At 35.8% G+C, this 17,973-nt stretch overlaps 1 protein-coding gene across 4 annotated transcripts in view; it reads left to right on the top strand.

The window, feature by feature from the left end:
- LOC150092624 (uncharacterized) overlaps positions 1-17,973 on the top strand; it is a 79,328-nt gene that overhangs the window by 52,192 nt on the left and 9,163 nt on the right. For 2 of the 4 annotated variants that reach the window (XM_090414662.1, XM_090414661.1), the window contains exon 4: positions 7,280-7,377. The exons of the other annotated variants lie outside the window; for them this stretch is intronic. In XM_090414662.1, coding sequence (XP_090270788.1) covers positions 7,361-7,377 — 17 coding nt within the window. In that variant the 5' untranslated portion in view covers positions 7,280-7,360. The remainder of the gene's footprint in view (positions 1-7,279; positions 7,378-17,973) is intronic. 4 annotated transcript variants of the gene reach the window in all.

Raw genomic sequence — 17,973 nt, 5'->3', positions numbered from 1 at the left:
CAAGCACTGATCCTTGTGGTACACCACTGGTTACCTTAAATTTTGCAGACTCACATCCCCTGTATACTACTTGATATCTGTCAATCAGCCATCCTCTTATCTGTGCTAACATTTTATAATCCAATTCCATATTCTCCAATTTATGGAAGTCTTCCGTGCTGTATTTTGTAAAAAGTCTTAGTAAAATCCAAAAATATCATGATGTATCCATTCCTCTTGTCTAACTCAGTGATAACATTATTATAGAATGTGAGCAAGTTGCTAAAATGTGACCTTCCCTTGTTAAACTCATGCTGTTCATTGCAAAATAGAGATTCTCTGTCAACTCATTTCTGCATGCAAGCCTTAACCAACTTTTCCACCACTCCTGAGATAGTGATTGGTCGATAGTTGGATACATCAATCTTTGTTGAATACACCATCCTTGTGCAATGGCATTATCATACATTCTTTCAACTCCTGCAGAATCTTCCTTGTTCTGAGGCTCAAATTATATAGCCTGGTCAAAGGAATAGCCATTTCATCTGAACACTTAGCATCTGTGCTGATATCCCATCAGTCCCTATTGCTGAATTTTTATTCAGTTTTTGCAACAGCTGTAATATCTCCTCTTCTTACACCTGAGTTTCTTCATACTGAGGTAGCAGTGAGCTCAGGCACTCATTAATTGAACAACCTCATCTGTCACCCTCGCACCATCTACATTCACTAGAGTTATTCTTTCGTATTCATTCCTTCTTTTATTTGCAGCATAATGATAGAATTCTTTGGTGTTGTCTTTAGCTTGCAAAGCAGTTTCTTTTCATACTCAGCTTTCTATACAACAGTTATGATTCTTCTGACTTGCTGCTTATAATTTTCATAATGGACATCAGCCTTATGCACACAGTATTCCTTCCAGATCGTCCTTTTCTTATGAATAATCTCTTGCTTTATAAGACTACACAGATTTATAAGATCTAACATTCTAATATTGCATCCTTTAAGTATTTTTTAAATGCATTCCATGCACTGTTGACATTCTTCCCATCCAGCAACTAATACCATTGCACTGAACCCAGTATACTCCTCAGTTGGTCATAATTTCCTGCTTTGTAGTTCAGCATTTAACCTTTTCTGAATGGAATATTCATAAACTTAGCCACTTCACAAGCGAGTATCACATGATCACTTAGCTTAATTCACACAATACCTACTTATTGTGTGAATTAAACTCTCCTTAAACTCATTTGCTGCCAGAGTGCTCACAACCACCTCTGACAACCCATTCACATCCCTTCAATTTCTTGCTAACCTTATATACTTTCTTTATACACTTATACAATTTACAGTGGTAAATCCTTGTTCTCTGTCTTCTTGCTATATACTGAAAAAAAAAGTTTTCAATGTCAATCCTATAAAACCCTTTAATAACTTATGTTTTTATCATGTCCTTTCTTTTTAATCTATCAGCTAGTTTTTGAATGGAATCAGTCTGTTCTCATGGGGAGAATTCCATAGAGCTTCTATAATCTTTGACACTTGAATCTCTTCAGCACTTCTTCATCCCCACAGAAGTACTGAAGAGAAGAAGTACTTATCTTCAGTACTTCTTCATCCCCACAGAATCTAGACAGATCTGTGTGCAGTAGACTAGATGTGGTCTTATTGAGCCTTACCAAGGGAACAATTACCTTGTTACCTCTGTTTTTCAGTGTGTTTGTTCTTCAACAGCCATATAATCCAATGTGCTGTTTTGGCCACCTTTGCAGTGTATCCTCTAAACTGCTCCTCCTTGTCTACAATTAAACCTCTCCTTCCCTGCAAAAAAAAAGAAAAAAAGAAAAAACCTCGTGATCTCTTCTTCCCAAAGTGCATCGCCTTACACACTTAGCCACATTAAACTGTCAACCATTTATCTTTTTCCATACTTCCAGTCCATTTAAGTCATTCTGCAGATCTCTACATCAGCTTCATGACTATCGCTATTTCTGGCTTTGCATTCAGCAAATTCATTCATTTGAGGGGAAATATTCAACAAACAACTGAATATTTCCCCTCAAATCATTTTGCATATCATTGATGTATACATTAAACAGCAAAGGACTACTGAGCCATGCAGTACCAGTAGTCATTTGCATTCTCCTGGACTTAGCTCCTCTGTAAACTACTCTTTGATATCTGCCTATCAGCCACCTGCCCCTTAATGACAGATGTCCCCTAATCACCAGCTTCATGTTCATCTCTCTCTCTCTCTATTTCTTCCAGTTTATACAACAGGGTTCCATGTGGAATCCTGTCACATGCCTTTGCAAAGTCCAACTCAATTGCCACTTTATTTAAAAAAAAAAAAAAAAGTAAGCTAATTATTAAGCCAAGACCTACCTTCACAAAACCATGTTGCCCTTTATAAAGTATCATATTCCTATCCATCTAGTCCTGAATTAAGGTATATTGGAGAAGTTTATTAACTTCTCTAATACCTTAACCACAACTCCTTAGATACTGATTGACTTATAATTTGCTGCTTCTCTCTTGGAGCCTTCTTTATTCATTGGAATTATTTTGCTCTCTTTTCACTCAGTTGGCACCTTTCTAAAACTGAGGTTTAAATTAAACAGCTCTTGGTCAGAGGAGGTGATAATTCCCTTGCACACTGTCATAATACACAGACATATAATCCCATGGCCATGCTTGCATTAAGATTCGGAATACCCTAAGCACCGTCTCTTCTGCTCTTCCATCAGTCAATGTCAGATTTGGCTTTGCCTATTACCACCTGGATGGTACACCCTGGCAAAATGATCACTCAGCTACTTAACTGTTTGTTTTGCTTTTGTTACTTCCCTACGATCAACACTTGTTAAAGTCGTCATTTCATTGTTATTCTTCCTTTAACTTGCCACATAGTGAAGAACCTTTAGGATTTCTTTTTTCCTGATTTTTGAAAGTCTTCTTCACATGATATGATCAGTTCTGGTTGATTTAGTCAGAGAGGCATGTGGTGAGATTGTCTTCAAGGATAAAAATAGAACTCCATGGTGGAATTGGAAAATTAAAGAAGAAAACCAAGGAAAATAAGAAAGCTTATCAAGAATTCCTAGTAAGTAAGTCAGTATGAGCTCTGAGAGAATAAATTAAATTAAAAAAAATGTAAGAAAGTGAATTCACTGTGTGAATCTAGTTTAAAAAAAAAAGCATGGGAAGACTTTGGTAAGAACATATCAGGAAGGTGGCAAAATATTCTAGAGGCTGTCGAAAAAGCTTAGAAATGAAGGAAAGCATACTGTAAAAGGGATCAGCAATGATAATGGGGACATAAAAACTGAAGATTGCTAAATGAAACAATCAGTGACTGTATGGTGGTAGAAAACACTCAACAGCAATGCAGTCAGGAATCAATACTTGAAGTAGAAAAAGTCATCAAAAACCCACAATGTGGAAAGTCAGCTGGAGTAGATGATATTCAGTCAGAAATGCTCAAATATGGAGATATAAAATTCCTACTAAATAGCTTAAGGAAATTACAACGTACAATAGAATATACATTAAAATAAATTTTAATACACTTCCAATATTTCGGCAACGTCACGTTGCCATTATCACAGGAACTTAGATACAAGACATGTGCACGCAAGCATAACACACACAGCAAATGAGGTACGAAGCAGGAAGCTATTCTTTCTCCTAAAAGTCCTGATGGTTCCCCCTAGTGGGCAATGTTGGTATTCTTGGCCATTTGGGCTGAAGGTCTTCTGATGTAGGTTTCCCAAATTTGGGGCAGTCTCTGGCAACCAAATTTGTTTAGGTTTGGATTGTTTCTTAGGGCTGAGGCTGATTCCATGAATAGCCTTTTGTATTTGAATTTACTACGGTGTATTATCGTGGCTTTCTTCCACCATATTCTATGGCGGGTATCCTGTGTGTGTTGTGCTTGCGTGCATGTGTCTTGTATTTAAGTTCCTGTGATAATGGCAACGTGACGTTGCCGAAATATTGGAAGTGTATTAAAATTTATTTTAATGTATATTCTATTGTATGTTGTAATTTCCTTAAGCTATTTAGTAAGAATGCATAACCAACGTCTAAACCTTTCCACGAGAATGGAGATATAAAAGTTTTATAACATCTACACTGCATAATTGAAGGCCTAGTTAGTGTGTCAAATTCTGGATGATTGGAGTAGAGCTGTCACGTACCCATCAGTAAAATGGAAAATAAAACTGAATATGAGAATTACATAAGCATTTCCATACTGAGTGTTCCTGGTAAGATTTATGCAAGTATTCTTGAGAAAAAGTTAAGAAAAATTGTGGAAGGGAAGCCTGGAGAACAAACTGGATTCAAGCTAAGCAGAGGTTGTCAGGATTAGATTTTAAGAGAAACTAACTGAGAAACCATAGGAATATAACAAGAAACTATATTTGGTTTTGTAGATAAAAAGCATATGACAAGAGAAAAGCTGTTTAAAAAGTTATAGTTATATGAAGGGGTGTGCTGTTAAATTTTTATCAATAGGCTTGTTAAAAAAAAGAAAAAAAAGCAGTAGGTTCTTTCTGTGTGAGAATTCCAACCCCTCCTTTCACAAGTATAAAGGAATTTTATGAATCCTATTATCAGCAAATGTCTGCTTTATTTTGCCTGGGCATCTTCTTTTTAGTGCAAATTACTTATTAGGTTTTGAATTTCTAGAAACACAAAATCTTTGCTTTTGTAGATGTTGTTGAAAAACAGCATTCATGTAAAATAGCTAGCAGAAATGATCCCTATATAGGTTGTCACATAGGGAAAGGAAGTACAAAGGGTCCCAAAACTGTGAAGTGTGTTCTGCTGTACAGTTTATAGCCATTATCAGTTTAACACCCAGCTTGCACAAGCCATCTCGAGACACTACTGTTATAAATAGTACATCATATTGGCAGTCAGCAGTTAGAACTAAAAGAGGTACAGGAAGATGGTTAAATTTTAAATCTGGTTTGAGACAAGGGTACACAATTATCTCCCCTATTATTCGTCATGTGTATGGAACACATTATGAAGGAAAGTGCTATTAAATCAGATATCAAAGTTGGAAATATTAATCTCAGCTCTTTATTTTATTTAGATGATGTTATACTCCTAAATAAATCTAGTGTGTCTCCAGAATTCTCTGACTAAATTGAACAAGTGCTGTAATGAATATGGACAAAGACAGTGAAAATAGGCAGAAAACATTGAAAACATCAGTTGCATCCTGAATGGAAAACCTATAGAACAAGTAAAACATTTAAGCTATTTAGTCACAATTTTTAGTGAAGATTGCAAATTAAATATGGAAATATGGACAACAGAATTAGCAAAGCTAGTAGTATGGTAAGAAGCCAACTGAATAAATTTATATGGAATAAGACAGAAATTATTGAAAACACTAAACTAGCTGTATACAAGATAGTGTTCAAACCAGTTTTAACTTATGGATCTGAGAGCTGGATTAGAAATAAAAACACTTTATTGGAGACTGGAGGCTAAGACTACAAATATGAGAGCTCTGAGAAAAATTAGTGCAGTGAACAGATGGCATTAATGGCAATATCATATTAAAAATGAGGATATTAGGAAAGAGCTTGATGCTGTCAGCATTCAGGTGTTAAAGCTTTAACAGTAAGAATTTCTCATGTGCTCTTTGCACATAATTTTATGAACATTTTTATGCTGGAATACGGCATTAATAAAGACTATCCATAGAATTTTAGCAGGTGTTTATTGTTATTACACTGCTCTCCTCTCCAAATCTTTTCAGATCATATCATAGTGTAGAGTGTCATATGCTTTTTTTTTTTTTTTTGTCAAATGTTTCCTTTTCTTCTTCAATACTTAAGTATTTGATGAGAATATACCAATATGCTGCATACTAAGTAGGTATTTAACACAAACAGTTTTGAACATCAACCCCCCTCTCCCTCCCCACCAAAAAAAACGATTGCCAGTTACAGCTGTACTATAGCTGCTAGAAGATATATCATAGCATGAATTTAAAATAAATCTAATAAATCTAGCTTTCTTAAATTTTTTTAAAAATTTTAAACAGAGCTGGAGTTATTTTTTAAAAAAATTAAAAAATTGATGCAGTAATATGATATGATATTGTCATTGATGCCATCTGTTCACTCCCTAAATTTTTCTCAGACCTCTCATATCTGTAGTTTCTTACCTCCAATCAAATGGTTTATTTCTAACCCAATGCTTAGATCCATAAATTAAAACCGGTTTGAACACTGTCTTATATACAGCTAGTTTAGTGTGTTCACTGATTTGTGTCTTATTCCATGTAAATTTATTCAGCTGGCTACACACCATTTCAGCTTTGCTTATTCTGTTATCTGTTTCCAGATTTAACTTGCCATCTTCACTAAAAATTATACCTAGAAGTCTTAAATGTTTTATTTGTTCTATAGGTTCTTCATTCAAGATACAGTTGGTGTTTTCAATGTTTCTGCTTGTTTTCAGTGTCTGTTTATTTTATTTTATTTTCCTGTCTTTATAAAGCATTGCATTTTTGAATTTAAGTAATAATCAACATGTTGCTTAACTGAAAATACTAGATTGTTTAATATGAAATGTCCAAATGTGAATTGTTTGCAAATATTTTAAATGCCACACTTTTTGACATTTAATATAATAAAATTTCATTGACATGGATTTTTAAAGGATAGTCTCATGTTTTTTAAACCATCACTTAACATAATGTTTTTAATGTGAGTATGTGTGTCTGTTAATAGCCACAAATGCCAAAGCATCCATAACCACATTATGTAAGGCAGCCTAATCTAACTATTAGATAACTGTGGTGGTCAGTTATTCATAGAGGTAGAAAGACAAATAAACAAAAAAATACTGTATTTAGTTTACAACATGATAATATTTGTCAGGTTGTTAATGCATTAATTTTTGTAATAAAATTAAACCATGCTGCATGTTTAGGTGTCATGCCAATGCTTCTTTGGTCTTACTCTGCTTTTTTTTATCTTTTGGTTTATATGGTAGTATTATCTCTCTTAATCTTTCTTTGTCCATACTCTCAGTGTTTTCAGTTTATTTCTGTACATAAAGATTTTGTATGATTTTAAAAGAAATAACAAAGTTCATTTATTTCTTTTAAAATTTATTTATTTTTAATATATTTCTTATCTTTATCTCATTGATGAAGCATCAGCATGGTAACTTGCACATGTTGGAACAAGAAAAATTCACACATGTTAATGGACAGCATGTAAAGGGGCATGCAAGTTTTAAGAAATATATCTGTATTTCCTTGTTTTAGGTTGAAAGAAGTCCTTCAACATCTTTGCAACTGCCAGTTGTATAAAGTCAGGAAGATGGTGAAGCATAGGACTTCAGAGTCATGGGAAATATTTTCAAGTGAGTCATTGTTAATGAAGGCTCATCTGGTATGAGAACACATTTAATTGATAAATATAATGATGCTGCCCTTCAGTAATGGCAATAGAGAACAGTATATTTTAAAATCCTTGCTTATGTACTGAATCACCCAAAAGATCAAAGTATGTAATGTTTCTGAACTTGCTTTTCTTCTAAATATAGACAGTTATGCAGGATTTTTCATTTACTACCATAAATCATAAGGATGATTAATATTCAAACCTGTTTTGGGGATTATAGGATTTTGTTTATTTCTGGTAATTGTATGGCATCTACTTTGAGTCATTAGGGGGGAGTTATCTGGCATGATCCACTCAACTTATTTTTTAGCATCTCTGTTGTCATCATCATCATCATTATTCTAACTTTGTGTTATGTATGATTTGTCTAGTAGGCATCATACTGTTACAAAGAAATAATATTTTGTAGCTTGATAATAGTTTAGTTTATAAACTTAGTTTATATATTTAAATGTAATTTCATTAGTCATCTTTCACATTCTGTCTTCTGTTTCTACATGTCTACCAATATTTGTGAACAGGGAAACATTGTTCAAGTTTGTCTTTTGGTTACTCTTAGCTTTGCATCCATAAATGTTGTCTGGAACACCTAATAGTTAAATTCTCTATTCTTGTAATTAGTTTTATTTGCCTTTTTTATAGCTTTGAAATGAGAGCATTTCTCTCATCACTTGTGATTTGACTTTCTGAAGAGTATTCTAAATTATATATCACTGTAAAATTATTATATCTCCATATTTAAGCATTTCAGGTTGAATATCGTTGCTTCTGCTGTCTTGTTCTCACTTGGGTTTCTCTTAGTATTTTCTTCCTCTAGCTTTGAAATATGCTCTGACTGATGTCTTGATATTTCCTACTAATGATGTTTTGCTGCTAGTTATCTCATTGAAAATTTATTCAAACTAACTATTTACTAGTTGGTTATAGTAAGGAAAATAGTAAATGAAAATGGAGAAATTATGGAGACTTTGAATTGAACGCTGATATTGTGAAAAAAGAATTATAGGTATGCTCACTGTTACAAAGTGTTGGTTATGCACTTTAGACTAAAGAGATTACAAGGTGTGTATTACATTGAGGAGATAGTACTACAAGAAATTGAAGTTCAGGTTGTGGGAGTGATAGTGGACATGGCATTGAAGTTGGGACATATTGTGAAAATGGTAATATAGCATGCACGATCACTTGGATATTGAAACACATACACTAATGAGTATGGATAAAGAAGTTATTGTTCTTATGCATTAGATATAATACTGACTACTGCTCTCAATTATAGTTACCTAGATTACGTGAGGTGGTGGCAGTGGTGAAAAATATTCATAGATGTCACTATGATAGTTTGTGGAATATTTGTTTTGAGAATAGATTAAAGATTAGTGGTTTGTAAAATTTGGTCAGTAAGCAGAAAAGAGGACACATAATAGAAACATATGTTACTAAAAAAATTTATAGAATAAATCAAGAAATTTTTCATTATGTGGTGTTTGTGTGATTTTTCAGTATGTGGTGTTTCCATGGATGAAACAAGTAATGATTCCTAGAAATTTAGTACCAGTGATTAGTAAGAATATGAAGGTTACATATTTTGATTGGAAAAATAGGTAATGAGTACAGTGAATTTTCAGGAATGGTAAGTGCCTGACAGTAAATGATTTTTTTCTAAGAAGAGTGATAGACATTGTGTGGGCCTTCTGTAAAGAAACTTGGACACCATGGAAATACCTGAAAGTTTATTATTATAATCTTTCCTTTTCCCAATTTTGAGAAGTAATTTTGATAAATATTCCACATTGTATTTCTAGTTTAGTTATTTATATATATATATATATATATACTTAATATAATGTAATATATAATATAATGGTTTTTCCTTCAAAAAAAGGTAAGGTTTTTCATCTTACTAAACAAACTGGCCAGAGAAAACATGCAGTTAATAGACTGTGTGGATAAAATTAATATCCTATCCTATCAACCAAGTTATGTGACAACAGCAAACTGTTGAGTCCAACACATTAAGGGGAAGATGAAAATATATAATTACCCTTACTCTAATTCTTGTTAAATGCTGATGTCAATTTAGACTCTTGTCCGTAATATCAACACATGCCACATTTGTTGTATGTTTTGAAATATTCCATTTCACTTTATTACATCTGTATCCTAGTCTTTCTCACTGAAAATGGCCATGGCACTTTGTCAAAAATTCTACAAGTAATAAACTTTTTTATAACTTTATAAATCTTTTCCGTTTTATAACGGAAAAGATTTATATCTTTTCCGTTTTGTCTATAACTTGTCTTAATATATTTGTGCAGCTTTAATTTTCCTTGCGTAGTCATTCACATCCATATAATGTAACTTACATATTGTAATTTTTCAGAAGTATTTTCTAAATTATAGGAATGTTGTTGCACTTTGTTTTATAGTTAAAAAAGCAAACATAAATGCATGGCTGGTCCTCGACTTATGACATATGTGGTACCACTCATTCTTACAATGGCAATTCCGTTAATACTTTCTCCTAGAACTACCTCATAGCTGTAACACATGAATGGATGTTATTGCTGTCTTCAAGGAATATTATTTAAAATATACTTTTGCTCAGTCTATTGTTGATATTGTTAAACATATAGTTTGTTAAGTTATTTATTTTATTGTATTAAATCCATTATAAATTATTTATATTATTATCAGTGGCGGCTCGTAAGAATTTGTAATGTTACAGAGAGTGAAAAAAACATCAGAGACTTTTTTTTTTTCTTTTTTTAATTACAATGTAGAAATGATTCTGTATTATAAAACAGGATATGGGAATGTAGATGCAGCATGGAGTGAGGTGACATCAGTGTGTGTGTGTGTCAATGATATTTTGAAGAAGCTGCTGAAAAATATAATATGCATAAATTCACAGGATTTGATAAAGATAAATTAAAGAAACCCACTCATGCTATCACCTCACTCACTGAAGATGACCCTATACCTTCCACAGCTTTATGCATCTGGTAAACCATCCCCAGAATACTTTTTTTGGAATTTCTAAATTTAGAGAATTTGTTGTAATGTCCTAGCCTTTGTTGTCTCCTCTGATGAATTGGTCATTTAATAAAGCAGAAGTTTAGGATAATTACTCTGGTTTCATGTGTCTGCAGCTGATTTATTTTATTGGCAAGTGTACAGAAACACTGTATACTTGTGAACATCCTTATAGTCCATAGTGATTTTCATATTACAAAATTTTTTTTTCAACTTCTGACAAAATAATTAAGTTGAGAACTGATTGTGTGTGCATGCACAAGTATTAGGAATCCTTGCTCTCCAAAAACTACTAAAAACAATGTCATCAACCATTTTGGCATCCAAATTCGGTAATATAATTTTTTTAGCATTGCATTTGGATTTTTAATGTCTCTCAAATTTAGTTTTTGTTTTCAAACTCACTTTTTCTTCCTGCAATCATATTTGTATGCTGTATCTGAGATTCACTTATTAAAATTGTTCATCTCGTGATTCATTATTCTACATTGAAGATTTTTTTTCACACATTTTAGAGAAATGTAAAAAATTTGTTTTTAAAAAATCATATTGATGTTGTTAAACACATAGTTTGTTAAGTTATTTATTTTATTATATTAAATCCATTATAAAATATTTATATTATTATCAGTGGCAACTCGTAAGAATTTGTAGTGGTGGGGCTGCAATGCTACCAGCCCAAACTGTACATAAATCAGCTCATCAAATCACTTGGTTGCTGAAGAATACGTTGACAAGCAGAGACAAGCAGACAACCTGTGACTAGTGGTGTGCCACAAGGATCTGTTCTTGGACCACTGCTGTTTAATTTGTTCATTAATGATATAGGAAAGGATCTGAGAGGAACAGGAACAAATGATTTGAAAGAGGACAAAATGGAAATGATAGAGGATGTGAGGGAATTATTTGAGGTAGCAAAAGAGAAGAGTGAGAGAGTTAGGATGGTGAGTATCTTACCGCGGTATGACAGCGAAGTGTTTAGAAGGAGGGCCATAATTGCCAATGACTTTATGCGTGGGTTATGCATGGAGAGTGGTGTGGAATTTGTAGATGTGTGGAATGAGTTCGATGGGCGAAAGGACTTATATAAGATGGATGGGTTACATTTGAATGGAGTTGGTGTATGGAGACTTGAAAAAGTGTTGATGAATGATGTGGAAGTGGATGTACAGACTCAGGGAAACTAGATTTATTAAGAGGGGGGGGAGTAGATATGCAGACTTTAGGGAGGCAGTTGAGTGTATGAATGAGTATATTATGCTCGAGCGAGTACGAAGGACAACAGATCAGAATGGGATAGTTAGTATAAGGCATCAAAGTAGGGATAGGACAAATGGGCTTCTGCAATTCATGTACACTAATGCCAGGAGTATTAGGAACAAGAAGGAAGAGTTTTTGGCCATGGTTGGCACTTCCAGGCCACAGGTTGTTGGTATTAGTGAAACATGGCTGACAGAAGATGATAACACTAGTGGGATTGAATGCGACGGGTATAGCGTGTTCAGGAGTCACAGGGTGAATAAAAAGCGGGGGAGGAGTGTTATTGATGATAGCTGATGAGCTGCAGCCAAGGAGTATAGAAGTTGAACTGCAGGATAGAGAAAAGAGCACATTTGAGGCTGTTTGGTGTGAGATTATGGCTAGCAGAACAAAATATACAATTGGGTGCTGCTATAGATCAGGTGATGGAATAGATGGTGGGGATAGTATGCATAGGCAAATAGAAGAAATGAGTGGAAGGAGCGTAATTATTATGGGTGATTTCAATTATGGCAACATTGACTGGAAAGAGGAGAGGACACATGGGAGGAAGGAATTGGATTTTATGCGGTTATTAAGGGACAACTATCTACGGCAACATGTAGTGGAAAATACCAGGGGCCAGAGAGTGCTGGACCTTGTAATTGCAACTGAGAATGTGGCTGTAACGAACATGACCATGTTGGCACCAATTGGTGAGAGTGACCATAAGGTCATGACTTGGGAGGTGGCTAAAGGAGTGGAATTTACAATTAAGACAGGGTACATGTGGAATTACCGGGCTGGTAAGTATGACAAGCTTAGGTGTGTGCTTGGCTCAGTGCCATGGCATGTAAAACTGCAAGGGCTGGATGTTGATAGTGCATGGGAGGTGGTTAAGAACTGTTTGCAGGAGGCAATGGTTGACTGTATACCAAGAGTCCGAATAATAAATCAAGTAGGGGTTAAATGGATGAATAACACTATTAAGCTTGAGCTGCAAAAAAAGAAACAATTGTGGAGGGAATTTAAGGAGAAAGGTGACCATCAGGCGCAGGAACAGTACAAAGCTCAGGCCAGGATGGTAACAAGGGTGGTAAGAAAAGCAAAGGCAGATTACGAAAGAAAATTGGCCATGTGGGCTAAAGAGAATCCCAAACAGTTTTTTCAATATGTTGCAAGTAAAAGGAAAAATGCTCATGGTAGAATGATCTTAAAAAATGCTGAGGGTAGGGAGGTAACCGAATCAGTCGATATTGTGGAATTACTGAGTGAGCACTTTGCAAGAGTATATCATCCAGGTGGTGACTTTGCAGGAATGGAAGAACCAGCAGCTTATACTGGAATTGTGATGAATGAAGTAGAGGTAACTAGTCTATTACAGAACCTCAATGTCAATACATCTGTGGGATTGGATGGTATACCAGCTCGTGTCGTACGTGAAGCGGCTAAAGAATTGTCAGTGCCCTTGACCATTTTGTTTAATTTGAGCCTCAGGTCTGGGTCAGTCCCAAGGGGGTGGAAAGAGGGAAAAATAGTTCCGCTGCACAAAGGTGGTTCCAAGGCTGCTGTTGAAAATTACCGGCCAATCAGCATAACAGGAATCATTATCAAGGTCTTAGAGAAAATAGTCAAGAGGAAAATACAAGATTGGATAGAAGAAAATGGGATACTGTATCAGGAACAGCATGGTTTTGTGAAGGGTAGGTCATGCCTCAGTAACTTGCTCACGTATTATAACACAGTGACAGCTGAACTGGATAAGGGTAATGAGTTTACAGTGATTCTACTGGACCTTGCTAAGGCCTTTGGCAGGATACCACATGGAATTCTAATCAGTAAATTGCAGCATATGGGGATGGACATAGGGTTGGTGAGATGGATAGGAGGGTGGTTGACGGAGAGATATCAGAGAGTGGTTTACTCAGAAGTAGAGTCCACAAGATGGCCTGTGACTAGTGGTGTGCCACAAGGATCTGTTCTTGGACCACTGCTGTTTAATTTGTTCATTAACGATATAGGAAAGAATCTGAGAGGAACTGTTCATTTGTTTGCGGATGATGCGAAGTTTAGTGAATGCAGATGACGTCAAAATTTTGCAGGATGATTTGGATAGATTGGAGGTCTGGGCTAAGGAGAATGGATGTCAATTTATTGTGGCAAAATGTAAGGTTATGCATTTTGGGGTGAAAAGATTAGTGGCAGTTTACTGCATTGGTGGAACTGTGCTCCAGGAAATTGATGAGGCACGAGATTTAGGAGTGTTGGTGGATAAGGAATTGAAATTTAGGGGACACATTGCAAAAGTGGCCAAATCAGCTCATCAAATCACTTGGTTGCTGAAGAATACGTTGACAAGCAGGTTATTGTTCCTCTGTATCGAGCCTTGATAAGACCCCATCTCGACTACTGTGCCCAGATTTGGTCACCTAGGTTTCTTCTTGATGGGGAGGAGGTGGAGAGGATCCAGAGGCGAGTGACCAAGATGATAGCAGGTCTGTGGAATGAACCTTATGAGAACAGGTTGAGGATTTGTGGGTTGCAAAAATTGGTTGATAGGCAGAGGAGGGGAGATATGATTGAGACATTCAAATTACTGAAGAGTTTCTATAAAATTAATTCAGAAGATATTTTTGAGAACAGGGCTGGTTGTGGGAGGACTAGGGGACATCCATGGAAACTGGGCAAAAGTGTGGTTAGTAAAGGTGTTAGAGCTGGGTTCTTTACTTTTAGAGTAGTGAATGAGTGGAATGCGCTCCCTGAATCTGTGGTGGATGCTGTGACAGTGAATGAGTTTAAGGCGAGGTATGATAGATACTGTATGAATGTTGAATGGTTGTGATGAATGTGATTTGGGGCCTCCCTCGATGAGTCTAATGACTCCCTGGAGTTGCCCGTAATAATAGTAATAGTAGTAATAAATCACGCGTTACCCCCAACTAGGTAGCGGTTTGGTGTGTTCTGCATTGAATGCAGCTTCAACGTTGAGTATACTAGCCAGTACTATAGATACTAGACCTAGCCAGCACAGCACATTGACTATTGCAAAATGCAACTATTGTTACAAAATGAATTATATAAAATACTATCAAGCAGTATTGTATTACAAACAAGAAAATAACAGTTTTTAGATAAATATATAAAAATTTAAGAACGCGATAATAAAACAGGAACTTTCATTTTATACTGGAGGGGCTGCAGCCCTTATAGATGAGCCACCACTGATTATTATTATTATTAACATCTGACCTCCATGGAGTCAAAGAACTCAATTGTGAAAGGTCTATACTCTCTCATGCGAAAAGATCATCGAACTGTGCATTGATCCCATTCACACAGTTTCCGCACTCTCTACACTTTTAGACAATGCAGTCCACTCACCACTCACTCTCCTCTAGTTCTACCCTTGCCTCTCTCTCTCTTTACTCTATGAAATATCCTCTCCACATTAATCCGGGAACAACCCCTCACCAACTTATGTGGCTCAATCTTATCCCCTCTTCTTCTTCTATTCACAAGGCTATGTAAATTGCATTCCCTCAATCTATCTTCATATCTGACATTCCACAGACCTGACAGTAACTTAGTAAACCTTCTCCAATACATCTTCATCCCCTGAAAACCAGGCAGTGAAATCTGTACACAGTAGTCCATATGTGGCCTGATCAAAGTCTTATACAAGGGAACCATAACCACTTTGCTTCTGCATGTCAATGTTCTCCTCATTAACTCCATAATCCATTGGGATGTTCTTACAATTTTAGCAATGTGACCTCTAAGCTTCACATTTCTGTCCATCATTACTCTCAGATGTTTTATCACCTCCACCTCCTTCAAAATATCTCCATTAATTGTGTACTCTGCATCCTAACCTTGCCCACCAAATTCGAATATCTTGCACTTTGCAACATTAAATTGATAGCTCCACTGATTTACTCACTCACATAGTCTATTCAGATCCTTCTGTAAGGCCACAATGTCTGCTTATAGCCCTTCCCAATTTTGCATCATTGGCAAACAGCTGCACATCTCCAGTTATATTAATTTATTATGTATATAATTTATTTAATATTTATTTATATATTTTATTTGTATTTGCCCACACAAGGTTGAAATACAAGGAGAAAAAAGTGGCAGTAGTTTTGAAGGAGTATGGTGTGAAGTGGAGGTTGATAAAATGAGATATTTGATGGGATATTGCTACAGGCTAGGGAATGTGGAAACAAAAAAAAAAAAAAAAAAAAGTATAGGCAACTTGGCATAGTGACCAAGCAAAGGGTGATTTCAACTATGGGAATATTGACTATAATGAAGAGATAGCATCAGGGAATAAGAAAAATGAATTTCTCAAGTTTAAGGATAACAACCTTAGGCATTACATAATGGAGGGCACACAAGGGTTAAGAGTCTTAGATCTTAGGATGTGATTGTGCTTGGAGTGTCTGTCTAATCTTCCCCCAGGTGGCGAAAGTGGACTGTAAAGTGATCACCTAGATTGCAGCTAATCACATGAGAACTTCTATAAAGAAGGGATATATGTGGAACTACAAGGCTAGTGATTATGGAAAGTTTAGGAGATAACTGGGAGCTATTGCATGAAAAAAGGAGTTGAGAGGGAAGGATATGGACACTATGTGGGCATTGATCAAGAGCTATTTAACAGCAGCAATGTCTGAATATATCCCAAAGGTGAAAATACTAAATAAGGTAGGAGTAAAATGGATGAATGAAGAGATTAAGCATGAAATCTGGAAGATGAAGAAGGCACTGTGGAGGCAGCACAAGATAAATGTCGGTAATGATTGCTTGCATGAAGAGTACAAAGATCAGACCAAGAAGGTAATTCAGTTGGTAAACGCAGCAAAAGTGCAGTATGAAAAGAAGTTAGCCAATCAAGCTAAGAAAAATCCTAGTGATTCTTTCAATATGTGGCAAGTAGAAGGAAAAATTACTATGGGAGGATGATGCAAGCTGATTACACTGGCAGATTGGTAACTAATGCAGAGGATATAGTTGAAGTATTCAATGACCAGTTTATCAGTGTATTTCATCCTCAGGAAGGCAACATCAGGAGAAGCTGTAGCGTAGAGGGTATGGTGGAGGAGGGACTGATGATGAAGGAGCAGGAAGTATATGAAAAATTAAGTAAACTTGGTAATAACACAATAGGACTTGACAGTATATTGCCACATATCTTGAGGGAATGCTCTATGGAATTAATTGGCAGCTTTGGCACAGTTATTTCATGAGTCTTGCAACAGGGCAAATCACAAAACAATGGAATGTGGGGAAAATGTTTCCACTTCACAAGGTGGGGGGGGAATCTATCTATCCCAATGGCTTTAACAGGCCTTTAAGGCCCACAACCTTCCAAGCATGCTTGGATTTCTTAACCGAAATACGAGGATAGAATGGTTACTCCTATGCCTCAAGGTATTCTTGGCTGTATCCCTGTGTGTTCACGGGGCCGGTTTGCCTGCTTGCGGGATGAAAAACACCAGATAAACTGGCGGAAAAACCCTACTGCCCGCGCCCAAGACCAGCTAACTTGGCTATGGCTGAGGAAGATCCTTCAGCTCCTCACGTCTCCGATGGGAATCGAACCTAGGACACTCCTTCCCCAGGCATATGGTTGCGAAGCGCAAAGTCACTAGGCTAACCGCACGGACCGGGGGGGGGGAATACTTGTCATAAATTATCTCTTTTTCTTTAATACTTCTTTTGCTGTAGCAATTCTTCTTTGGATTTCCAACTTGCATCTTCTTTAATAGTTCCTCCAAGATATATATGAATGATTTTACTTGTTCAGTATTCTTACCTGTATTTTGTTCCTTAAAACTTGCCACCATTATTTTAGTTTTGCTGCATTTATTTTAAGTTCATAATTAGAATAAACATTATCCATCCTAGATAATATCTATTTTAAATCCTGCTGATACAGCTACATCATCAGCAAAGTGCATCATATGTATCTGCGCTCCACTTATGGTTACCACATTTATTTCTTCTTTTATTAATTTCACTGCATTCTCTATATACAGGATGAAAAGTAAGGGTGACAATGCACAACCTTGTCTTACACCCTTCTTTATTTCTGCAGTTGCTTCATTTTCCTATATTTGTTATCTGGCTGGTATACAATTTCTTAATTATTCTTCTATCTCTCCAGTTTGTTCCAGTTTCCTTCATTATTTGAAAAAGCTTGTTCCATTATACATTATCGAATGCCTTTTCTAACTATAAAAGCAATGTACATAGCTTTATTTACTTCACTTCTTGT

Source organism: Typopeltis vanoorti, chromosome 25 (genome assembly GCF_054136105.1).
Source record: "Typopeltis vanoorti isolate ZY-2024b chromosome 25, IOZ_Tvanoo_1.0, whole genome shotgun sequence".
NCBI classification, from domain to species: domain Eukaryota; kingdom Metazoa; phylum Arthropoda; class Arachnida; order Uropygi; family Thelyphonidae; genus Typopeltis; species Typopeltis vanoorti.
The sequence above is the reverse complement of the archived record's forward strand: the minus strand, read 5'-3'. Positions and strand labels throughout refer to the sequence as shown.